This window comes from Culex quinquefasciatus, chromosome 3, assembly GCF_015732765.1.
Source record: "Culex quinquefasciatus strain JHB chromosome 3, VPISU_Cqui_1.0_pri_paternal, whole genome shotgun sequence".
In the NCBI taxonomy this organism is placed as follows: domain Eukaryota; kingdom Metazoa; phylum Arthropoda; class Insecta; order Diptera; family Culicidae; genus Culex; species Culex quinquefasciatus.
In genome coordinates this window covers 109,272,369-109,299,169 of record NC_051863.1, presented here as the reverse complement: position 1 = coordinate 109,299,169, position 26,801 = coordinate 109,272,369, and the positions used below count along the sequence as shown (strand labels likewise).

The 26,801-nt window shown below is 36.6% G+C and overlaps 1 protein-coding gene across 3 annotated transcripts in view; it reads left to right on the top strand.

Annotated features, from left to right (window-relative positions):
- Positions 1 to 26,801, top strand: part of LOC6033474 (triple functional domain protein) — a 142,378-nt gene that overhangs the window by 89,460 nt on the left and 26,117 nt on the right. For all 3 annotated transcript variants that reach the window (XM_038265374.1, XM_038265375.1, XM_038265376.1), the window contains exon 8: positions 3,328 to 3,403. In XM_038265374.1, coding sequence (XP_038121302.1) covers positions 3,328 to 3,403 — 76 coding nt within the window. The remainder of the gene's footprint in view (positions 1 to 3,327; positions 3,404 to 26,801) is intronic.

Sequence of the window (26,801 nt, the reverse complement as noted above, 5' to 3'; positions counted from 1 at the left end):
ATCTTTAACTCTAGCGCAAAAGATGCCTCAAACATGAAAATTGGCATAAATGTGAAGGGTCAAGGTAAATTTTTATTTGAAATATTCCAGGAATTAATTTTATTATTTTGTTGATTCCTGAAATATTTGAGATATAACTTGTTTCTTCTTTTATCAGCACTAGATCTTTTTGTACATTTTTGGGCCCTTCAAGACAATTGTAGAGCTTGCCAAAAAGAACATTTCCCGAGTTTTTTTTTTTTTTTTAAGGTCTAAATAACCAAATTTCCAGTTTTTGCTTTTTGGGTGTTTTTGAAACCGCCTTGAGTCAGGGGTATTAAAAAACTAACTTAATCCACCTATGTGGTTGGTGCCTTCCTCACTCTTTTCCAACAATGGGTGATATGTGATATGATGGGTTTGGACACAAATTTGGTCCAAAAAAACACACATGGCATCATAAGTGGTCATAGCTTGATACAGGGTTGCCATATCGTCAATGTTTTGGACTCGTTGGAAAGGTCTTTCGATTACCTAACCAACGATGGTTCGGATGATGGATCCGGACATTGTTTACATACATTTAAGTGAGATCCGGCTACAAAAAAGTACATAAATATCACTTAAGTGGTCAGAACTCGAGACAGGGTTGCCAGATCATCAATGTTTTAGACTCGTTGGAAAGGTCTTTCGATTACCTAACCAACGATGGTTCGGATGATGGATCCGGACATTGTTTACATACATTTAAGTGAGATCCGGCTACAAAAAAGTACATAAATATCACTTAAGTGGTCAGAACTCGAGACAGGGTTGCCAGATCTTCAATGTTGTGGACTCGTTGGAAAGGTCTCTCGATTACCTAATCAACGATGGGTTGGATGATGGATCCGGACATTGTTTACATACATTTAAATGAGATCCGGCTACAAAAAAGTACATAAATATCACTTAAGTGGCTATAACTCGAGACAGGGTTGCCAGATCTTCAATGTTGTAGATTCGTTGGAAAGGTCTTTCGATTACCTAAATAACGATGTATAACACGATGATGTATGGTTCAGTTTACTGCCATTTATTCATCTTCCGAAAATATGCGAAAATACATTTTTATACATAACTTTTGAACTACTTATCGAAACTTCAAACAATTCAATAGCACCGTATGGGACCCTAAACCAAGTCGAATGCGACTGGTTTGGTCAAAATCGGTTCAGCCAGTGCTGAGAAAACTGAGTGACATTATTGGTCACATACACACACACATACACACAGACATTTGTTCAGTTTTCGATTCTGAGTCGATATGCATACATCAAGGTGGGTTTTCGAGCTTTAAATAAAAAGTTCAATTTTAGAGCAGGATTATAGCCTTACCTCAGCAAAAACTGAAAATGGTTTATTGGACCTTTAAAAAAAAAACTCCAGATATTTATTCTCGAAACAAATTTTGGTCGATTGTATAAAAAGATTATGGGTTATGCGATTAAAAAATGCTCATTTTTAAATTAGGATAAAATGAGTTAAACAAACATTACCTCCGAGATATATGCAGCAAATGTAATCAAGAATGTGTACCTTCAAATACTTTCAAGATCGAGATCAAACTCCACAAATTTTTTAAGTTATTCACATTTCAAAATGGCTATAACATTTGTTTAAAAAAAAAAACAATTTGAATTCTCTTGCAATAAAAATGTTTGTTTTGATGAGCTCTAAATGTGTAGAAGACACCAACTCGCTACGACGTTAGGCTGAATTGATTAATCCAAAAAACTATTTTTTTTTCATAAACACCTTAAGGCCGTTGCAAATATTTTTCAAAGCTTATGTCGCTTAAACATTATTTTGAAGATTATTTCTATCTATAGATTATTTTTTCAAAACCATAAATGCGCGATGGGTTTCCTATGTACATAGGAAAAAGTTAGCGAAATTTGTAGTGGGACAAATTGAACATTTTAGATTATTCTGGATTTCTTTCTAATTTCACTCTGGTAAAAAGGAAATGAAGTACTGTAACATAGTGATTGTGATTACAATAAAGAAGATTTCATTCTCAAATTGGTAATACGATACCTGCTGAAAAACAATTCAAAGGTCGTATGTTCGAATCCTGAGATTCGAGTTCAGTTCGTCGCTCTGCCGTTTGGTCAATGATCATTGCTCACTCATTCGTAACATTCGCCTTTGATTGGCACCTTTCCGAAGGTGGCTCGTGTTCACATTTCAACGTCCAAAGGTGTTAACTGGCTTTGCGCGACTGAATTTGCAAAACTCAATTCTGGATTTATTGCTGTGTGTAGGACTGCGGTAAAGGTAGGCATGGTTTGAAACTATTGACCTAGAAGTGCATTCTAACTTATGTGTAACTGTCGGCATAGTATCTCGCTCCTCTTGTTGGATCCCGAAATAGGAATTTTAATTGAATTTTTTGTTCGTTTCGATTGACTTGCTAGCAGCGGCAACAAAGTTGTCGATTGATGAAGGCCCCACTAGTCGTAGGACACAATTATGGTAAAATAAAATAGAATTGCACTTGGCTGCAAGAAATTTGCATTTTTACTGCCTCCAGTAGCGCTTGTCGATCGATTGAGGAGTGTAATTTCGTGACACTTTATTCAAATTTTCTCAGCTCCAAATAATGACGTGCCGGAGAGTGGGCTAAGGATGTGGGCTGGTCATCGACTCTGGTCAGCCTATTTTTTCCCTACCGAGTCTGTGTGTACGACACATAAATTGCAAAACGAGCTCCAATTCTGGCATTGAAGCTGCTGACTGACACCGCGAGGGACAACTTGCAGCGGAATGAATCCGTCCGAGAGGGAGAGCTCAAGTATCCCATATATGGAACGATGTGGGGCAAAACGCGGCTGAAGGTCGCCTTTGGCTTTGTTGGCGGTTGAATTTGCTGCCCAGTTTGCCCCAATCCTTCCATGCTGGAGCGTTCTAGTTTCGGAACTGCTCCAACGCTGGGCAATTCAATGAGAATTAAATAGGATTGATAAATTGCATTTCATGTGAGCAGAGCATAATGGTGGTATCCCCGCAGCGGGGAAGAATCGAAAGAAACTGGTCCTATTGCCCTTGTGTGGGGGTAAAATTTGTGGCCAGATTTGCACTGAAAATGGCATCAAACGGTCATCGTCGGCTGGTTTTATGGCATCTATAAATCAAACAGACCGATTGAAGGCCGAAAGACACACGGTCCATTGAGTTTTTATTTAAAGTTGTTGTGGGATGATGATTGTCGTGCTGTTTGGCCGAAAGAGCACTAAATTTAAGTGTCCATTTTCGAGCAGTGGAATCCAATTTTAATGAACTATTTTATTTTTATTCTTTTTTCAGAAGTTCCCCAAGAGAATGATTGCATTCTGCCGAATCAGCATACATCACCAGTCAACAAACGGAAAGGTTTCAGTGGGTGAGTACACTGTAATTTGGATTCAATCAACTAGGAAAATTCGCTATTTATTTGTCTTATGTTAGTCGAAAATGTGCCTGTACCCATGAAGGCCATGCATGGCGATGGTAAATCAGGAAAATTTCGGGAAAAACTCGATAATTTGACTGACGAACTTGACAACTAAAAAACTCAAACTATGTTAAAAAAATATGTTATTTTGACGATTAAAATTTTTAAAATTGTACGCAGGCCTAAAAATGTTGAGCAGACCTGGTGTAGGGCATTGCATTTTTCACAAAAATTTCCTTCTTGGAAATAGTTGGCAAGAGCAACGTCACCTAAAAATCCCTGGACAATATCAGTAAAGGTCAACTTTTAATTTTAAAAATTACTCGGAATTTCGAAAATTAATCTTCGCCAATTTTGAATGTGTTAAGTACTATTTTTCGGACTCGATATAAATATTATCTGGGCCAAGCTTTTAATTAAAATACTGACAAAGTTTCAGCAAAATGGAAAAATAAAAAATAAATCTCAAAATTTGAAATAAAATTTGAAATGGCCTTGAATAACTTGAAAATTATACACTTAATTAAAACTTCACAAAGGTACTTTTTGATTGCAAACACAATTTTACATGAACAAATGATTTTTGAGAAAAAAAAACTAGTGTTTTTTGAAATTTAAAAAAAATTCCCCAAAAAATTATAACACCATTGCAAAAAATATATGAAGTTGATACAAAAAATAACGCTACAAAAAAATAATTCGAATATGATGTAAATTAAATTGTTATCTATAAAGAATACATTTCAATGGTTTATAAACTTTATAATACACAGACGTGTGTCTTTTGAGCGCGTTTTTGACGGTGTTTTTTTTTTAACTTTCGCCGACGGCCATGGCGGCGGCCGCGACGGCGGAGAGTGAGTGGACGGAGCATAGAACCGAGGATGGAAGGCCGTTCTACTGGAACGCGGCCATGAAGAAAAGTGTGTGGAGAAACCGGACGGGTTCCAACCCAAAACGCAGGCGGCGACGGGCATGGAGGTGGAAAACTCCGAAGGAGGAGGAGAGGACGGGGCGAATTTCGTCCCGTGATCAAGGTTCGGCGCAGGAAGGCTAACGAGGAGATCAACGTCGGCGATGGCCAGGAAGTGGAGAAACTGCTCAGCAACAACAAGTTCAGCCCGCTAGCGGAGAAGAGCAACAACAACAACAATGCGAACCCAGCAGCAGAAAAACCACCCCCGTGGTTCCAGCACCCGGCAATTCGGCCGGGAGAAGAAGCAGCCGCCGCTGGTGGTGAAAGAAATGAGCTTCACCCGCCTTGCGAAGGTGATGTCGACATGTGATGTCCAGCCGGAACACAAACTGACGCGGTACGGCACCAAAATTACGTGCTTCTCGAGCGACGACTTCGACACGGTGCAAGCCCACCTGAAGAAGAACAAGGTGCAGTTCTACACGCACGGAAAGCGCAGTGCGAGACCGCACCGGGTAGTAATGCGAGGTCTCCCGAACGCGGAACCAGATTACATCAAGGAGCTGCTCAAGACGGAACATCAGCTGGACGTCTTGGCAGTACACGCCATCAGGCGGAAGCAGCAGCTTCCCGCCATCGATGAGACGCCTTTCATCGTGCACTTTCCCAAGGGGCACACCAGTTTGAAGGAGTTGAGTAGCAAGGTAAAGAAAGTGGGACCAGTCGTCGTCCGGTGGGTGGCCTACCGGAACAAAGAACCGCACGTGACCCAGTGCAAGAACTGCTTGCAGTTCGGTCACGGAACTAGTAACTGCCATCTCAAGCCAAGGTGCAGCAGCTGTGGGGGTGCCCACAGCACGGAAAAGTGCAAAGCAGAAGAAACGCAAGCCAAGAAGTGTGTCAACTGCTCTGGATCCCACGAGGGTCTGGACCGCAGCTGTCCCAAACGTGCGCAGTTCATCCAGTCGAGGCAGCAGGCGTCCAAGCCGAAGCCGCCAGCATGGAAGAAGGACAAACAGACTCCTGCAGGAGCCGTGTTTACCGCGGCGGATTTTCCTCCGCTACCTGGAGCGGTGCCGTCCGTCGGGACGGAAGAAAAACATCCTCGTCCCGCAGGAAGAAGTCGAGAAGATACTGGCGCCGGCGCCGGTGCAACCCCGAAGGAGCAACAAGGCGAACGGAAGCTGTACAGCGAGTCGGAGCTGTGGGCCATTTACCGAGAATACCGAGTACGCTTGAGGCAGTGCAAGACACCCGAGGAACAGATCGATGTGATCGCACACTTGTTGACGCATGGCGCGGGAAAATGATCATCTACTACAGTTACGTTTTTTTTTTTTTCTCTTTTATTATTTTTGTACCATTGACCCTCGGTCCTAACCTGGTCGTAGCACCTAAAAGGACCTAATAAAAATAAGTTATGAAAAAAAAAAAAAAAAAAAAAAGAATACATTTGTTTATTTTTGTATTTTCCGTAGTGCACTCTAAAGCTTTTTTTTTATTTTTGATTTTTGCACCACAGATCGGACATTAGATTTTTTTGAATTCATTTATATTTTGTCATGTTGTGAACAGTATCACAAGCTGTAGAAATGTATGAAGCACTTTGTGGTAATTTTTGTTTCAAATTTTTTATAAATCAGGCTTGAATTTTTTAATAAATGGCAATAAAAATCAAAGCAATCCACTTTACCGACCCCCGGGTCTTTTGTGGTCTCTATTGAAAGTTTCTGCTCATTTATAGGTGTCCGAAGGTTATGTGTGGTGAGTCACCCCAAAACCTCTTTTACGCAAATGGACCGACGTTGTACTTCCCCATCCGATAGAAGACGTGATCAGGCAATTTTCGTCTCGAAAAATGCCAAAATGGGATTGTACCCAGGCCTTACTGGGGTGAGAGGCTACCACGCTAACCACTACACCACCGAACCCGGCACAGAAATGAGGCAAAGGAAGTGATTGGAAATTGAAGAAAAATTATCTGATTGAAAAAAAGATAATTATGCATAACCAAATTTACACAACTTCCTTCCTGAACAATGAAAAATAAAACATCTAGAATAAAAATAAAAATATGAGCATGGGAAATTTGCTCTAGCTAAGTTTCTCCGTGTACTAAACAGTCCTAATATCAGAACCATATTCTCACACCGTGCTTAACTTACTATTTGACGGCTTCATGATAAATAAAGATTAGCACGTTTTGGAACGACTTATACAAAAAAATCAAACGGCTACATTCTTTTTTGCTTACAAGAATCAACGTTATCACCATCGCCTATTGAGTTGCAGAACCTTTACAAGTGACATCGTTCGATGAGATGATGGACGAAACTCAGCTGCGGTTAGTATCAGATGTGCTTACAGTTTTTCTCAAGCCTTTTTTGTCTTATGATTCACCCCCGATTTCAGGCTGTTCAGATTCCTGGAAATCCTTTATGTGTAAGTTTGTACTACACAACACAAGATATGATACGGTACACCCGCTACTATTGTGTTGGTTGGCTGTTCTAGCAGATCGCCCTGCCTTGCCTTCTCGTTTACGAATCATACCCAACCCAGCTTATCAAAGGAACATCAACAAAGTGTGTATAACCCAAACAACACCCAGCGCGCGACGACGACGACGACGATGCTCTATAGTCAGAGTACAGAGCGGCGCTATCGTAACACACCAGTTCTGTTTGTTCATAATGATGGCAAACTGTTTTGATTAAGATGAATGGATCTATTTCATGAGTGGTTTAGCCCTTCTTTTATTGTTGATTCACCGTGTAACATTTATGCATGCACGCTTAATGTGTTTGTGTACACGCGAAAATACACAAACATGACAACGGGGTCTACTCTTTTTTTTTCTGTCAGTGCGAAAAGCCAACAATGGCGCACAGTTGGGATTGCCCCTGGGACAATGGGCGCCATTGTTCCGGTTTTCCATAGGAGACAACTTTTCGCGCTAAATAATGTATGCTCAAGCAGCCTTCGTGCTAGATTGCTATCTGAATGTTCTGCGAAAGACTTTTACCCTCTTCTCGGTGCGAGCGTTCGATGAAAGAGGTGATAATTGATTCATTTATCTCACGTATCGAATGCATCATCAGCTCCTTGTGAAAGGTCAATTATGGTGCTCTCGTAAATCCCACCCCATCCAAAGCCACATCACTTCAAGGCAACACTTAACTCCTTTTCTTGAGACACCATGTAATGTAGTGTGCCGCCATTAGTTGCTACAAATTGCCTGTTAACCAGCACTACACACCGTAACAACACGCTCCCTATGAGCCGCTCTGGACGGTGAACGACTCGAAAAGAGCCAATGAAATGTGGACCAGGACACAGGTCGGTCGGTCCCTCTTGATCTCTCCCGTACGGTCCCATGGGTTATCACACACACACACACATACATGACTACAGGAGGGAGTTTTTCCCCGACGTTTCACCGTTCGTTGTTTCAAAGGGACAATTCTCACGGTTTGTTGTACAAGCCAATAAAACGCTTTATAGGCATATATCTGCTGGTTAACTGGGCAAGTTGTTGTTTGTTTAGCATGTTATTTCTGTTGTTCTGAAGCGTAAACTTTACCTCTCTACTCTCATCTCTCTGTTGGTGCTAATGTGGTAAAGGGCTATAAAAAGCTACCGCCCGCCGCGGTCTTTACGGTAGACGGGATGCTGAAGAAGAAGTTGTTTATTTGTGATTGACAAATTTAAAGGGTTACGAGTAATTTGATCTATGACAGTTTTGATTAGCTGTGAAAACAACTGAATTATTATGCAGTTGTTGATTTGCTGAAAAATATATTACCATGCGTTTTACCAAACAGTTCATATCAGACAAGGCATTACAAAAATGGATTTTAGTTTACGCCAATAGATTCATTTTGAGTTGCAATAGAACTTTTAAACAAAACATTCCAAATCGAACTTGATCAAAAAACCTCCTTTTTTCAGGAGTAATTTGTTTAGGTAGGTATGTTTATATTATTTTGATGATTAATTTCTACTAAAATACTTAATTATGGATGTAAACTAACTTTGGTTCTCTTCAGAAGTGCATATTGTTTTACAAAAAAAAATAATTTCATGCTCTAGACTGCCGTTCTACGCATAATTGTCCCATGTTCAAAAAAGTGCAACTGAGAAAAACGCGATTGAAATTTTTCGACCGATTTCTGTGTTTCTACGCATAATTGTCCCGTGGGTTCCTATTCGCCCTATGTGTCCCTAATCACCCCAGTCAGCAGTTTATCACCTTTATTTGCGATTCTCTTGCTTTACAAAAGGTAAACAAGACATAATGTTTAGTAAAACTAATGATTCCGTGTAAGAAAATACTTGGTGGGACAATTATGCGTAGAAGTTTAACGATGGGACAAACAGACTTGGTGTTGTTTTTAATGAGTTTCCGAACAAAGTACCAGATTTTATGTGTTTTTCTTAAAGTACACATCAAACTAAACAACTAAACTTAAAAATGTCATAAAGTCAAAATCGACCAAAACTGACATGGGACAATTATGCGTAGAACGGCAGTAGAACCAATGAAGCTAAAGCTTGGTCACGCTTTGATGAAATGTATGATAACTTTTTTTGTGAGATTATCAGTTTAATGTTCCAAAATTGTGGAAGGTACAATAAAATGATTTGGAGGCAGTTTTACAAAAAGAACTATTTTTTCGTGAAATATCAAGAGAATGTAAACGTTCCCTTAGGCAAAAATTACTAAATTTGGTCAGCATTGATAGTCGACAGGGATTTTTGTATGGAAAAATCGAAATAACCAATCAACCTTTTTTCTCACTATGGGCTTTTTTTTTTTTTTTTTTGAATTAAATATACTTTATTGAATCTTTCTTATAATAATTACATTTGGTTTACATAATAAGTGGTCAGCTGTGGCTCTTCAGCTTTAATTTGCTTTTCGTGATTTAAACACTGTTCATTTCCATAACTTTAAAAATATATGATTTATCATTTTTGTAACACTAGGTACAATGAGGAAAAAAATGTTAAGAAAACATAACCTAACCTAAAACTAACTTAAACTTACAATAAACTAAACCAATCCTTGAATCAAGGGGTATTCAGAAATAGCACATTTTTCCCTGAATTTCAAACATTTTTCTTGAATCTTCTGATCCAACATTTTTACTTCTGCTAATTCATGAACCTCACTTGATCTTGTCCAGCCAGGAACATTCAAAACCATTTTGAGTACCTTGTTTTGGACACGCTGGAGCTTCAATTTATGAGTTCTAGCGCAACACTCCCAAACAGGTACTGCATACTCAATAACGGGGTAAATTATTTGTTTGTAAACTGCTAGCTTATTTTTCAAAGAAAGCTTTGATTTTCTGTTAATTAAAGGATACAAACACCTGATGAGAATGCTGCACTTGTTCAATATTTTGTCTACATGCTGCCGAAACAAAAGTTTCGAGTCAAGTATGAGACCTAAATAGACAACTTCCTTTGACCAGGGTATCGAAACATCATTCATTTTATCAAAACATCATCCTTTGGGACAAATCTGGCCGATTTGGAAAGTGGAAAAATGATGGTTTGAGTTTTGCTGCATTTATGCGAATTTTCCAGTCGCCAAAGTATTCGGAAAGAACGTCAAGACCCTTCTGAAGACGGCCAACTAAATATCTGGTTATTTTACCCTTATAAATAACGGCAGTGTCATCAGCAAAAAGTGACAACACACCATTACCAGGAAGAGTAGGCAAATCAGATGTAAAAATATTGTACAGAAGTGGGCCAAGAATACTTCCTTGGGAACCCCAGCATCAATGTTGAATAATCCAGAAGCAATCCCATTCAGAAAAACCCTGAACGATCTCTCCGAAAGATAGTGCTGGATAATTTTGATAAGATACATTGGAAAACCGTATAAATACAGTTTATGTATCAAACCATCATGCCAAACATTGTCAAAAGCCTTCTCAACATCCAACAAAGCCATAGCAGTTGATTTAGACTCAAGCTTGTTCTGCTTGATGATTTTAGTTACTCTCGTAAGCTGATGAGCAGTATTATGTCCCTTTCGGAAGCCAAACTGCTCATTCAAAATTATATTATTATCGTTGGTAAAATCCAAAAGCCTTGAATAGATGACCTTCTCAAAGAGTTTGGACAGACTACTCAAAAGACTAATGGGACGATAACTTGTTGGCGATGTTGGATCTTTTGAGGCTTCAAAATTGGTATGACTTTGCCCAGTTTCCAATTGGTGGGGAAGTAACCAAGTTGCAAACATTTATTGAAAATATTGGCTAGATGTTGAAAGAACTGATCACTCTGTTTTTTCAACACTAGATTAAAAATGTTATCAAAGCCAGGAGCTTTCATATTTTTCATTTGTTTTACTGCAACTTTGACTTCCTCACCAGAAACATGGGAATCTGCAGGAAATTCAAAGGTAGAGTTATTAATTGTTGAAATACTATTGGCAACTGATGTTTCTTTACGGCTGGTCATGGAAGCGCCAAGATTATGAGAACTAACAAAATGAAGCCCAAGTGCATTTGCCTTTTCCTCGGATGTAATCAAGGAGAATCCTCAACAATAAGAGGAGGAATAGGCTTTGGTTTGTTTTTAAGAACTTTTGAAAGTTTCCAAAATGGTTTTGAATAATTCCCAAGCTGGCTTACATGTTTTGAAAATTCTTGATTTCTGATATTGTCAAGTCGGTCTTGTATGATTTTGTTCAAATTGTTCACTGAAATCTTTTGTCATAGTCCCCAGTCCGTTGATATTGTCTCCTATAAACATTCCTAAGTCTAATCAAGTGTTTAGTATCTACGTCAATATCAGTTACCTTAAAATTAACAGGAACCTCCCGAACGTTGGCAGCCTCTGCTTGGTTGATAGCCTGCTGGATCACCTCCAGCGAACGATCAATATCGGCAGAAGTTTCCGGGTGTTGATCATAGTCGATGTTGCTGTCGACCACTTGCTGAAACTGCTGCCAGTCAACGTTGTGGTAATCTTTCCGGGTTGGTTGCCGCTGCGGAGTAACGGAAGCTCCAACCTCCACAACCACCGGATAGTGATCAGAACTCAACTCTTCAAACACCTCAGGATGAGCCACGTTCTCAGCCATATTGGTAATGAAGAAGTCGATGATTGAGTGATTCCCAGACCGAGCCACCCTCGTTGGACGATCTGGACTCACAACGTTGTAGTATCCGTTTTGCAGATCGTTGTGCAGAATCACTCCGTTCCGATTCCTCCTGCTGTTGCCCCAAACTTCATGCTTCGCGTTGAGGTCACCAGCGATGATGTACTTTGCGCTCCGCCGTGTCAGCTTCTGGATATCGCTCTTCAGTTTTGCTGCTGAACCATCTCTGGAATTCACCTGACGTGGGCAGTATGCAGCAATGAAGAGTACTGGGCCAACCGAAGTGGGAATTTCCACCCCAACGGCCTCGATGATGTCCAGCTTGAAGTGTGGCAGCCGGCGTGGCTTGAGATCACGATGAACAGCGACAAGCACACCTCCTCCTCCAGAGGTGGTCCTGTCGAGCTGCGTCGCGATCTTGTAGTTTTGCAGATAAACTTTTTCACCGGGCTTCAGATGAGTTTCCGTGATGGCAGCTACGTCGATCTCCTTCTCGCGAAGAAAATCCACCAGCTCTAAGTTCTTCCTCCTAATGGAGCAAGCGTTCCAATTCAGCAGCTTGAGGGACCTACGATCCATACTGGATGACGAACGAGGTCAGCACTTCAATCTGCTGGGTCTTGGTTTTGCATCCACGCAGTGCAGCGGACATCTGTTTGAAAATATTGAGGAGTTCGGTTGAGGTGTAAAGATCATTACCATTTTCCTCAACTGCTGGTTCTTGGGTTGGTCTTGGCTCCTGGCTGAAGCCCGGTGGTGGCGGTCTCGGCTCCTGGCTGGAACCCGGCCGTGGATGATTCATCTCAGCTCTCTTCCTGGGATCCAACGGCAACGGTGCCAAGTTCGGGACCTGGCGTCGCGGTTGAAGAGGTGGAAAGTTTTGCTCCACCAGGGCTGGAGGAGTTCTACGACGCTGAGGCTGATTCTTCGTCGATGCTTGCTGCCGAATTTTCACGAACTCAGCTCTCTTGGGGCACTTTCGGTCGGTTGACGAGTGCTCACCGTTGCAGTTGAGGCACTTAACCAGCGAATCTTGGATGCACTGGGATGTGATGTGCGCATCGGTACCACATTTAGCGCAACGACGCTTTAGGTGGCAATTCTTACCTCCGTGCCCGAAGCCCAGGCAGTTGAAGCATTGCACAGTGGGCGGAAACCCACCTCTAATCCCATTAAATTGAAGCCGCTGTTTTTTTCTTCTGAAAAATAGTTTTTCTTATGTAAAAAAATCTCAGGAATCGATTGGCGCATAGCAAACCCACCGGAAATGACGGGAAAGGGTCCATTTTGCCCCATTTGTCCAAATAATTGGAATTTTTTGTATTTTCACTCTACTAGTTAACCATATTAACATTTATAGGATATCTTTATACTTATTTTAATGCAAAATTAGCAGGGGGAATCGAATGGTGATATTTTGGAACCATTTGGTGTGACCCATTTCGCCCTACGGGCCCTTTTTGACGATTTTAGCTAATTTTACTCCTTTTTACAGCATTTAGCGTAGGAATTTCGTAAACTTATTTCTGCTATGCGTGCAAAATCGGCCGAGAATCATATAATGCTAATTTAGGATCACTTATAATAACCCGTTTTACCCCATGGGCCATTTTTTCCTATTTTTCCTAATTTAATTTGTTTATAAGTGTTTTGCATACAATTTTAATAAACTAATCACTGGTAATTGTATAAAATGGCCACGAGAGTTGAAAGATATAATATTGGAATTATTTGAAACTACCTATTTTGCCCCATGCCCCCTTTTTTAAATATCTCATATAATTTGATTTGAATTAGAAACAATTTGCAAAATATGGTGATAAATGAATTACTTTTTAATGTGTAAGATGTTCAGGTAAATCATATCTTGATATTTTGGAATTGTTTGAAATAGCCCATTTTACCCCATTAGCCCTCTCATCATGTTTTAGGCCATTTAGTTCCTTTTAGAAGCGATTCGCGTACAATACTTATTGCATAATGATAATTATCTGTGTTTTATGGACAGAAGAATTTAACATAGGTATTTTGGGATTATTTCTAACTGTACGCGATTAGTGCATCCTGCTCGTTCCCAATGTAAACATCAACAGCGTGACCAGAAATAACAGTTTGTAACTGATTGATCCTGTTGAAAAATTAATAAATACAAGAAACCTAATTCAACAACTCCATTAAAAAATATAATTAGGATGTGATGGAATGAAAACTTTATTGATTGATCTTTATAATCTTACTGAATTAACTCAACTGATCTTTAAAAATAAATGTATTATAGCGATAGCGACAAAAATGTAAACAAAAGGTTTTCACTGAATTTTAACTTTTTTATACTGAGCAAAACATAATTTATGATGAAATGTTATTTTGAATGGTTGAATTTGACTCTACTATTGTTTTCGAAGAAATGTTTTGCTTCTGATAATTGAAATTTAATTTTTAAAACTATTGATAAATAATTGATAAACAAAAATCATGTCACTAATTGATGGACTTTTAAAGATTTTTCAAAATCAAACCTGAACAATTCATCGATGTAATAATTTTTGATTTTTGACTGCAATTGATTTTAAAGTTAACTTAAATGTCAAAGTGTAATATATATTTGATTTGATTGAATATATTAAAATTGTTTGCAAAAGTTTCCACAAAATACGTTTTGAAAACAAAAATTTCATATTTTTTTCTCATCTAGTTTTTGGAATAGATTCAATTTTGTTAGCTTAATTTATTTTTAACTATGATTCTATTTTTCTCATTGTTTTTGGAATATTTTAGAAGGCTTATATTATTGCGGTACAGATTTTTGATTCTAATAAATTTGAATCATAAAAAAGATTAAATATCAGGCTAAATAATTATTTTAGAGTAATTATTTTGTTCATTGAACTTAAAAAAAAATTTCATCAGGCACTGAAGCAATTAAAAAAATGGAATAAAATACTAAAAACCGTACACCTTTTTTAACAGTCAATAATATTTTATGTTTTTTTAAGACAATTATTTTTGGTTTCTTTTCTAATTATCATTCATTCATTCTTCTTGTTGGCGCAAATCCACTTGATAACCAGATGTAAAAATACATAATTTTGTTGTATTATTTTTTACTACATTTCCCTAAAAATTCATTTGAAAGTACATTGCCATTGTTGGTTATAGTTATTATGTCAAAACAAAATTCTTGTTTCCTAAAGTCTTCTTATCTGTACACGCAAGTTTGCCGAAGTATCAAGATACATTTTTTGTAAAAAATACTACGAACAGCTATGAAGATTTGTATGGACAGATTTATGATGCAAAATGGAATAAATAAAATATTGTTCAAAATATTATCTGCTCATCTATCTATATATATAAAAAATTTCGACGGTTTTGTTCGAACGCGAATCAATTCAACACGGAACGTCGGATCGAGGTGCTCTCCGTTGCGTTGAGTTCGTATAAGCCCAAGGAAGGTTCTTACGCCAAAAAGTTACAACTTTGGCCACTCTGGAACCGATTCCAGAGCATCGGCAAATTGTATGGAGAAAGTTACGTATAATCAAATTTTGATCACAGGAGGCTGAATTAACAAACAAGCAAGAAACGTCAGGAAGCCAAAAAAGGGCAGGACGAAGTTTGCCGGGAAGAGCTTGTTTTAAATAAAAATACAGGAATACAAGCATTAGAATGAATCAAATGCTGGTTTCCAAAAACTTGACAGTAATTGTTTTTTGTTGCATTCAATTATTTTGTGTTGCCTTAGCTGGAAATATCCATGAATTAATTATTGGTTCCTTCAAAGCACAAGAAAATATTGCCTTTTTATAATCTTGTATACGCATTAGACTCCTTTAAAATAAAGCTCAAAAAATTAAAATATTTAATAATAATCATTTAAATCAGCAAATTTTGACTTCAAATTAATAGAAGGGAATGAATATTTTTTGCTGGAGTACTTTTCTTACTTGCGAAAGTCAAGAGAGGTAAAAAAATTACAAATAAAATCTCATACATACGATTTTTTTGTAAAGACTTTGTTAAGTTTAATCTGCAAATGTATTAGAGAAGTTGATAAATAACTCAATAACTCCAAAAAATCAATTTCTGAGTTTATTGTTATCGGTTAGTGCGTTCATCTCAGGATTTCATGGGAATTTTCCTTGACTTTCCGAATCCCGGGAGTTTTTTTATTTTTTGTCCAAGTTTTCCCGAAATTGAAAAAAATATATTTTGGACTGGAAATTTTGATTTGGTTGTTTAAACAGTGGAAACGCTGAATACTTGGTAAGGATTTTGTCAGCATTAATTTTTTTATTGAAGATTTTTTTTTTTGAAGTTTTAGTGTTCTGATCTGAAAATTTATTTCTTTCAAAATATTTTTTCTGTAATTTCATATACTTTAAAAGGTGGGTATTTTGTTTTTGATTTCGGTTAAAACAGAAACCGAACAACAAAATAAGTTCACCGATTTCCAAATTTATTGCTGGAAAATCTATTGTCCCTGATCAGATTTTAGTCCTGATTTGCTTCAGTTGACGATAGTGACTTATATGGAAATAAAAGAAAATTAAAAAAAAAATCTTAATTTTAAACTTATTTTGAATTTAACATTGACATTATCGTTATCATTATCCAAGACATAAATTTGTGTTTTATTTTCAAGCTTTTACCAGAGCATCCAATTTCCCGTCTCGGGAAAAAAATTCCCGGGAATTCCCGCAAAAAAATATTTCCCGTTTCCCGGGAAATTTGTAAATTTCCCGGGAATTCCCGAAATACAAGTGGAAGTATACATTGTCCTACTTTTTTGGCATCAATGTTTTGATAGCATATAAAAAATAATAATTAGAGATCCTCATTTAATTTTATTCATCTCAATCTACTGTTCATATTGAAATAATCAGCTTTTCTGTAAATTTCATGTCAAGGTTTAATTCAGATAATATTTATTCCTGAAGCATTCACAACTAGGAATATTGTGTGCTTATATGTTGGGCAACAAACATTACGCTATTATGGAATGAATATTACCTTTTTTATTTTCGACAACCTATTATAACGATTTTTTTTGTTATATCATTTGATAAAGAATATTCACCATTTTTGTTTACCTTGACCGAATTGGATGAAAATTGAATTGATATAATTATTTTTTTCCAAAAGGGTTGTTCGAGAAGAATTTGTTTAAATGTATTCGAGAAATAACTGTTTGAAGATATAAATTTTAAATATGGAAAAAATATCGTTCAATTTCAACCACTTTTACACTCTGAAAACTATTTTAACCTAATTAATTTATTAGGCCATATCACCATATAACTAAAATCACACCATAAATGGAACCATGAAAAATTATTTAAAAAAAAAAACAACTTCGTATGATATGAAATCTGCCCAAAGAATGCAACCATAATTCAAAAACTCGCTTAAAATATTGTAAAACTTTGAGTTTTGATTTCATGAAATAGTGTTTCAAGTTAAATAGCGCTAGAAACTAGATTTTTGAGGCAAATTCAATGAATATCTATTTATTCACAGGTAGAAAATACTTGTTCTGAAATAAGTAATTTGCCATAAAAAACATTAATTCTGCATGATTTTTTTTTTCATTTTAACGTTATGGTCACTGAGACAAATTTAAAAGCAATAGTTGAGGGAGCGTAGATTTTCACTGTCCAAACACTTTGATTAAAAAATATTTCTCAACCAAAAATACTAATAATTTTTTTTTTTGATTTGGTACGATTTGAAAGACAGCATGAAAAATTGGAAAATTTATAATATTTTCTCAAAGTTGCATGATTTTTTACAAGCATTCAAGTAATTAATTGATCCTCACACTCATTTTGGACATTAAAAATGCTGTTCTGTATAAATCTGTTTAGAAATATTAATCAGAAACAGAATCAGAATAATTTTGGTTAAATTTCATATTTCCCGGGATTTCCAGGGAAATTTGTTGAAAATTTCCCGTTTCCCGGGAATTGTGTAACCCCGGGAAATTGGACGCTCTAGCTTTTACATACATATTAATACTAAATAAGAAAAGAAATTTAACATGCTAAACTTATTTAGTATGAATCGCATTGGATAAAGAATTGCTGTTGATTTTAAATAAACATTCAATAAATAATAATTACAACTCATTTCCAAAAAGCATTTGATGCTTTTAAACTATATTAAAATTATAATATCTGAAATATCTGCTCTCCTTGTTCAAATTGCAGTTTGGACAGATTTAAATACATTACGAATGTAGCGATAAATGTTTTTTTTTATTATTTTAAAAATATCATGGGATCCCGGAAATTTCCAGGATTCTACAAATACTTTTCCGTTTCTCGAGAAATTCAAATCCAGGGAAAATGAACACCCTATTATAGATTTTTCATGCAGGCGGTATGAAATACTTCTATAGCATATTTTCAACTAAATACTAAATAAAATAATGAAAATAATCAATGAGAGTCAAGCTCCAGGAAGATAAGGCGAATATTTACTACATCCTCAATCTAAGAAATTGGCGACCAAATCCGCTAAGTACTGCGAGGAGAGCCCAGATGTGTCATTCAGTCTATTGAATATCTATGTTATTTCTGGTCACGCTGTTGATGTTTACATTGGGAACGAGCAGGATGCACTAATCGCGTACAGTTCGAAATAATCCCAAAATACCTATGTTAAATTCTTCTGTCCATAAAACACAGATAATTATCATTATGCAATAAGTATTGTACGCGAATCGCTTCTAAAAGGAACTAAATGGCCTAAAACATGATGAGAGGGCTAATGGGGTAAAATGGGCTATTTCAAACAATTCCAAAATATCAAGATATAATTTACCTGAACATCTTACACATTAAAAAGTAATTCATTTATCACCATATTTTGCAAATTGTTTCTAATTCAAATCAAATTATATGAGATATTTAAAAAAGGGGGCATGGGGCAAAATAGGTAGTTTTAAATAATTCTAAAATTATATCTTTCAACTCTCGTGGCCATTTTATACAATTACCAGTGATTAGTTTATTAAAATTGTATGCAAAACACTTATAAACAAATTAAATTAGGAAAAATAGGAAAAAATGGCCCATGGGGTAAAACGGGTTATTATAAGTGATCCTAAATTAGCATTATATGATTCTCGGCCGATTTTGCACGCATAGCAGAAATAAGTTTACGAAATTCCTACGCTAAATGCTGTAAAAAGGAGTAAAATTAGCTAAAATCGTCAAAAAGGGCCCGTAGGGCGAAATGGGTCACACCAAATGGTTCCAAAATATCACCATTCGATTCCCCTGCTAATTTTGCATTAAAATAAGTATAAAGATATCCTATAAATGTTAATATGGTTAACTAGTAGAGTGAAAATACAAAAAATTCCAATTATTTGGACAAATGGGGCAAAATGGACCCTTTCCCGTCATTTCCGGTGGGTTTGCTATGCGCCAATCGATTCCTGAGATTTTTTTACATAAGAAAAACTATTTTTCAGAAGAAAAAAACAGCGGCTTCAATTTAATGGGATTAGAGGTGGGTTTCCGCCCACTGTGCATTGTGTGACGTCACGGTGCACTGGTCGGTATCGCTCCCACGACACGATAATGTTGAAAACCGCTCGGATTGCCTTCAGCTCAGGAAGCGTCGTTGATCCCTTAGCCAAATGCAGCAGGTAGAGCTGGTCACGGTACTTGATGTCTTTGTTGCGTCGGCTCATTTTGTGCACGGCCAACACATCCAGTTTCAAAACTTTTAGCTCGGCAGCTAATTCCTCCACTGGCATGTCGTACAGACCTCTGACGACGATTTTGTACGGCTTATCCATGGCGACATCATGGGTAAAGTACTCCGCCTCGTTTTCGGTCAAGTATTCCTTGACCAGTTGATAGTGCTGCCTGGATTGCACCAGCACCTTAAATCCGTCCTGACACAGACGAATGTTGCCTTGGACTTTCCCAGACTTGATGAGTTCAACCAGCCCCGCTCGAAAGTCGATCGTTGCTGCTGATTGCCGCACATAAAAAGGAGGCAGTTTCTCCTTTCGCTGTTTCACTTCATTCTCCTTTGCTTCCGCTACCTGGTCCTCGTCAGGCAGTCCAGCGAACTTGTTGTTCTTCAAAAGCTGCTCCTCGTGCGACGAAGAGTTCTCCTCCTCCTCATCCATCGGTACAGTACCGTCGCTCTTTTTCGTCTTTTTGCTGTTCGATGTCACTTCCAAAAGCACCTTCCTCTTGGAAATCCCCGGTTTTTGGCCATCAGTTGAGGCCTCAACCTTCCTTTTGGAAATTCCCACTTTTTTGCCTGCTTGAGCCGCAGGTAGGGCGATATTGCCGGCGTTTTGCGCCGGGACGCGACGAGTCATGTTGAATCAGACAACCTTCTCCAACGAATGCTCGGATAACAATGGACACTATGGGCTTTTTTTTTTCAAATTCTCTCAAAATTTGCACAGATGCGTAAAATAACAACCCAAAAAAAATAATATATCTTGTGGAGCAGGGGGCTCATTTTTTTTCTGGGCACCCTAATGTGCAGTTTTTTTTTCTATTTTTGTTGACATGTGAAAAAAAGTGCTCGGATCGGGCTCAAAATTTTTCAGGGGTTCCTTGGCCAAAATAATTGGACCTGTATTTTTTATTTGGCCGTTAGGATAACCTACACCGTGTTAGGGTGGTCCCAAAAATTGCCATTCTCGTCATTTTTGGCAAAAACCACATTTTACAAAAAAAAATAAAATCATAACTCCACGCCATTTAACCGATTTTAGTTGTCTTGAACGCAAATGACAGGTGATAAGTTGGTCTTTCTAGGAAAAATAGTTTACAGACCGAAAAATCTAGCCCAACATTTGAAAAGGTTTTTACGGTGTCTTGACCAAAGAGCCTATGTCTGAAAATATTTTTATCGGATTCCTTGGACAATTTTACGTAACATACCCAAACGCCGGGACTCGTGGTGTAGGGGCAAGCGTGGTTGTCTCTCACCCAGTCGGCCTGGGTTCGATCCCAGAAGGTCCTGATGGCAAATTTTGAGACGAGATTTGTCTGATCACGCCTTCCGTCGGACAGGGAAGTAAATGTTGGCCCCGGTCTAACCTAGAGGTTAGGTCGATAGCTCAGTCCAGGTGTAGGAGTCGTCTCCCTGGGTCCTGTCTCGGTGGAGTCACTGGTAGGCAGTTGGACTAACAATCCAAAGGTCATTAGTTCGTATTCCGGGGTGGATGGTGTAAAAAGAGGTTTGCAATTGCCTCAACAATCAAGCCTTCGGACACCTAGTTTCGAGTAGGATTCTCGCAATCGAGAATGTCAAGGCAATGCTGTAGAGCGAATAATTTAGATTTTTTTTAGATTTTAGACTCAAACCCAGTAAAACTGCGATAACTTTAAAATTTCAGAGATGATCTATACATGTTAACTAGTTTTAATTCATATGTATAGTCTCAACAAAAAAAATGAGATCTATAGTTTTTTTTAACATTTTTTTTTTTTTGCTTTTTATGTCATTTGAGTCAGGAGTATTTGAAAACACCCAAAAAAACTCTAGAGATGATCTCATCATTTGACTGCAGTAGTACTGCAATTCAATGACATCAACTTCAGATTACATCGCTTTGCAGCAATCGTTGGTTTGGGTGTATACATTTAATTCTTCTGTTGAATTTATATTTACCTTCCAAACGGAATACCCGGTGTGCCAATTAATTAATGAGTGTCAACAATTCCGTAACGTTCTCCACATTACCACATTTCAACATGTTACGTTCTAATGCGATCGAACATTAATTTACAACCGCGCGGTCTCTCGCGCACCAAAAAGGCTTTATGTCACATCAAATCAATGATTTATTTAGTTGAAAATGAAACCACACCGCACACGGCGGCGGCGGATCGTGCATTGCAGTAGTGCCAATTAAGTCCTGCCTCCCCCGAGGGGAACGACATGTGACGTGACATAAAAACATGCGACGGCGGCGGCGGCGACGTGTGACCTGTTCGTAATTTTCTAATTAATTTGAAATCCACTGAAACCGGTTGAGCCATAATCGCTTCCTTTTTTGGATTCTCCCCATACCGACTTTAATTAGATGCTCGAATCGTACACGAAATGGCCATGTCGCCTCGGTGACCTCCACGTGTCAATTTCTCTCCCTGGGGGTGATTAATTGCACCTTTGCACAATCTGGCCAACAGCTGCTGCTGCTGCTGCTGCTGGATGAGTGCGTTGTCGTAAGAGACTGAGGGAATTCAAACTAGTCGAATGTGGTTGAGTCTAATTCAATTGAGCAGTGGCAATTTTGAAGAGTTGTTGAACATGACTGTTCATCTTAATTTTAAAAGTGAACCAGCAAAATATTCACAAAAAACTCAAAACAAGAAAACAGATGAAAGATGAGATGAATTACTCTTCCAAGTAATCATAACAAAAACGCAACTGGCAACTTTCAATGAACCGTCCAGTGACAATTGTTGCCGCACAAATCATATGGTAGAGAGAGAGAGAGAGTGTGAGAGATCAGATTACCATGCAATTATTAAGCACGTATCGTACGTTCATGCACACAAATCCACCACCAAACGAGGCTGACCGGACTGACCAAATCGAATTCCGTCCTCATGAATTGATATTTCCTGTGCTGCTGTTGCTTCTCCTGCTGTTGCGGTTGTGGTTTTAGATTCCAGCTCTATTGCGGAATGGTTTTTTGTTGGAAATTAGAATGTTTGTTCGAGTTCCACATTTTTTCCGCGGTGTAAACGATTATTTTCGTAAATTTCTAATTTATCATGGATTTCGTAATTAATTGTGCTCGCTCTAGTACACCGTTGTTGTCAAGTATTTGTTTTATCTCAAGTGGTACCCTCCCAAGTCTCGTTACTACTCTTAGTTGCTGATTACGTAGCAGTCATAATAACTTAACCCTATAATAACCATTAGATCATATACAGTTGAGCAATTCTCTACGAAATCGGTCTTTTTTCTTCAATTTTAATTTTTGTATTTTTTAATCCGACTGAAACTTTTTTGGTGCCTTCGGTATGCCCAAAGAAGCCATTTTGCATCATTAGTTTGTCCATATAATTTTCCATACTAATTTGGGAGCTGTCCATACAAAAATGATGTATGAAAATTCAAAAATCTGTATCTTTTGAAGGAACTTTTTGATCGATTTGGTGTCTTGGGCAAAGTTGTAGGTATGGATACGGACTACACTGGAAAAAAATGATACACGGTAAAAAAAATTTGGTGATTTTTTTTATTTTACTTTTTATCACTAAAACTTGATTTGCAAAAAAACACTATTTTTATTTTTTTTTATTTTTTGATATGTTTTAGAGGACATAAAATGCCAACTTTTCAGAAATTTCCAGGTTGTGCAAAAATTCATTGACCGAGTTATGAATTTTTTAATCAATAATGATTTTTTCAAAAAATCGAAATTTTGGTCGCAAAAATTTTTCAACTTTATTTTTCGATGTAAAATTGAATTTGCAATCAAAAAGTACTTTAGTGAAATTTTGATAAAGTGCACCGTTTTCAAGTTATAGCCATTTTTATTTAATTTTTTTCAAAATAGTCGCAGTTTTTAATTTTTTAAAATTAGTGCACATGTTTGCAAACCATTGAAAAAAATATTTTTGAAAAGCTGAGAAAATTCTCTATATTTTGCTTCTTCGGACTTTGTTGATACGACCTTTAGTTGCTGAGATATTGCAATGCAAAGGTTTAAAAACAGGAAAATTGATGTTTTCTAAGTCTCACCCAAACAGCCCAACATTTTTCAATGTCGATACCTTAGCAACTAATGGTCCGATTTTCAATATCAAAATATGAAACATTTGTGAAATTTTCCGAGCTTTTCGAAAACAATATTTTCAAAATTTTAAAATGCGACCAAATTTCGATTTTTTGAAAAAATCATTATTGATTAAAAAATTCATAACTCGGTCAATGAATTTTTGCACAACCTGGAAATTTCTGAAAAGTTGGCATTTTATGTCCTCTAAAACATATCAAAATAAAAAAAAATTAAAAATAGTGTTTTTTTTGCAAATCAAGTTTTAGTGATAAAAAGTTAAATAAAAAAATCACCAAATTTTTTTTACCGTGTATCATTTTTTTCCAGTGTAGTCCGTATCCATACCTACAACTTTGCCGAAGACACCAAATCGAACAAAAAAATCCTTCAAAAGATACAGATTTTTGAATTTTCATCATCATTTTTGTATGGACAGCTGCCAAATTTGTATGGAAAATTATATGGACAAACTAATGATGCAAAATGGCTTCTTTGGGCATACCGAAAGCACCAAAATAGTTTCAGTCGGATTAAAAAATACAAAAAAAAAATCGAATGACCGAAATCCTAGAGAACTGCTCAGTTGTATCGTAGGGGAATACGAGGTATGGTAATTTGATATTATTGTTGTGGGCAATGATTGTTCAAATGATAGAATTAGGTTGATAAACAATCTTCTCGCAACCTTTTGATAAAAAATATCGTTATGAACCCTGCTGCAGACCTTTTTAAAAATTGAGAAAAATTATCTTCTTTATAACACCATGCAGTGTTTGGTCAATCTTTTAGACAAAAAGGAAAATAATAGAATTTATGCAGTCATTTTTCACTTATGAAAAATAAGTTAAACGTTCAACATAACCCCCCCCCCCCCCCCCCCTTCCATATTTCAAAAAAATCAAGGAGCAAACAAAATTATCCCTGAACTTAACTTCTTTTCATTAAAAACCTTGTTGAAACCACTTGCACAATTGATTAATACAATGAATAATTCAGAACACAATGTAAAACGCCTATTTATGCATTTTAAAGCAAATAAAGTATTTTTAATCTTTTCACAAATTTTTAATTCTGGGACCACAGATCGACATTAAAAAAAATAATCCATTGATAATTATAATTTGCTCTTTTTTGGTGGAAGCATAACCAGAATAATGTATAAAGCGTTTTTGAAAATAGGGCTTAATTTTTTAAAATTTCATCAAAGTGTGTCAAAACATAGTCTGGGATATAACAAAAATTATTACATCCTTATTTTTTTTACGGGACATTTTTTTTACGAAATGCAGGTTACACAATTAAAATCGTCAAACACAAGATTTTCTAGTTATTGAAGAGTTTTACTTTTCAATGATTTTTTAAAATTCGAAATTCGATTTTTGGATCTTATAACTATTGATAGAAGCCCGTTGCAAATATTTTTTAAAGGTTTATGTCGCTTCTCCCTTTCAAAATCGGTCCGAAAAATCAGGGGGCAATTTTTTTCAAGATTGAAGTACCTATTTTGAATTTTAATGAAAAAGAAGTATAATGAACTGTCAACGGAGGAGGACAACCATGGGTGATCTCTCATGCGCAATAAGAAGACTAATGAACTGAAAATAATTTGAAATGCATTTTCCTGCGTTTAAAATCATATTTAGCTAATTTGAGATCGATCAACAATATTTTATTTTTTGTGAAATTCCGTTGTACAGTTTACTGCAACTAGTTTTTTTTTTGACAAAAAAAAAATATTTTGCCAATACTTTGATATTTTGAAAACGAATGATTGCAAAGCATCTGGGCAGGTGTAGAATGCATTTTAAAACACTTTTTTCATTCAAATGTTAAAACCATGGCTTGTAATTGAAATTTTTATATTTCTCGATTACATTTTCAAAAGGCCCTATCTGCATAGGAAACCCATGAGGGATAGGTTGTTTTGAAAATTTAATCTAGATTTTTTTATTTGTTTGCAAAAATGTTGTGGACCGCACTTCTGTTTTGCTCAGAAGTTGCCTATTCGAATCTCTAAACATACAAATAAAAGTTAATTTTTCAAAGGATAATTTGAAACTTTTTTACTCGATTCTTTAAGCACCCGCATCTCTGTTCAAACTTTGAATTAACCCGCTACTGCCGAATTTTTTTCGATTTTTATTTTATTTTTTCCATGTTTAGAAGTTCATTTTAAGCAACTTTTGTTCTACGAAAAACTTTACTTATCTTGTTTTATGTTTTTGTTTTATTTTTAGTACTCAAAATTGCATTTATCTTGTTTAGTTTAAGTTTGTTTTTGGTAGTATTTGGCCTATTCTACCACCTCCTATTATAACATTTTGCTTATCTATTTGTTCATGTTTTTACAGTAACTTTTTCAATTTGTTGCTTGTTTTTCACATTTTTTGCTATAGAATGGCACCATTATCATTTGAATTGTAAAAAAAATGCGTAGAGGCGTCTGGGACACTACAAAAGTGACTGTGTACTTCTTTTTATTTAAAGTATAGGAAATGTTAATAAAAACAACAACCAAAGTTAACCCCTAAAAAAATGACATTTTTAAAAAACATTGGCAAAGTCACATAAAACAAGTAAAACTTCCAACCCTAAATTTTTCTTAAATTTTAAGAGTTTTTCTTTACAGTACTTTTTGAAGATGAAAAATTGGTTGAAAAATGGGTTTTTGGCGTTTTTTTAACACTAAGCCCGTTTAGAGCAGGGGTTAGGTTGTAGAGGGTTAATGAGCCGTTTCAAAGTTAGTCCACATCTCAGCTTAGTATAGTAAATTCACACAAGTAATGCCTAACAAACGGAATAAATTAAATTAAATGAACTGAAATGAAAAAAGTTAAAATCAAATCGGGTCACAAAGTTTAATGGATATAAAACGTCAAAAATCTTAAAAAGGATTCAACTAAAGCAGAATTCAATTACATTTCAAAATTCAAAATGCATAGTTTGAAAAAACCTTTTAAATGAAGGGTAAAGCATTCGAATTGGTTAAATCTAATTTTTTTTTAACTTGTGTTGCAAAAACTCGCAAAGACTCGCTCTTATGCAATTGTTTATAGATTGCAGCTATTTTTTTCGGAATTACAAAACTCGATATTTTTGTAGTTGTGTGGATAAACGCTACAGTTTAGAAATGGTATGATAGATTTGGTCTTTCTGAACATGATCCGATGGACAACGTATAATTTTAGTGGATTTCCTGCCAATGAATAAAATTGCTAATTTCGGGTATAAATGCTATGGAATTATCATAACAACCATGCGTACCCACATTTATCTATGGGGTAGCAAAAAAGGGGGTGCGCATGGTTGTCTAACATGATTCTATAGCATTTATATCCGAAATTTCCAATTTTATGTATTGGCAGGAAATTCACCAAAATTAATTTCTGTCGATTGAAGCATTTTAAGGGAGCCTAAATCTATCGTACCTTGCCCAAACTGAAGCGACTAAACCAACCAACTGGAGAACGGTGCATATTCAACCAATTGGGATACTATCTCCCCAATATCCCTTGTTTAATACTAT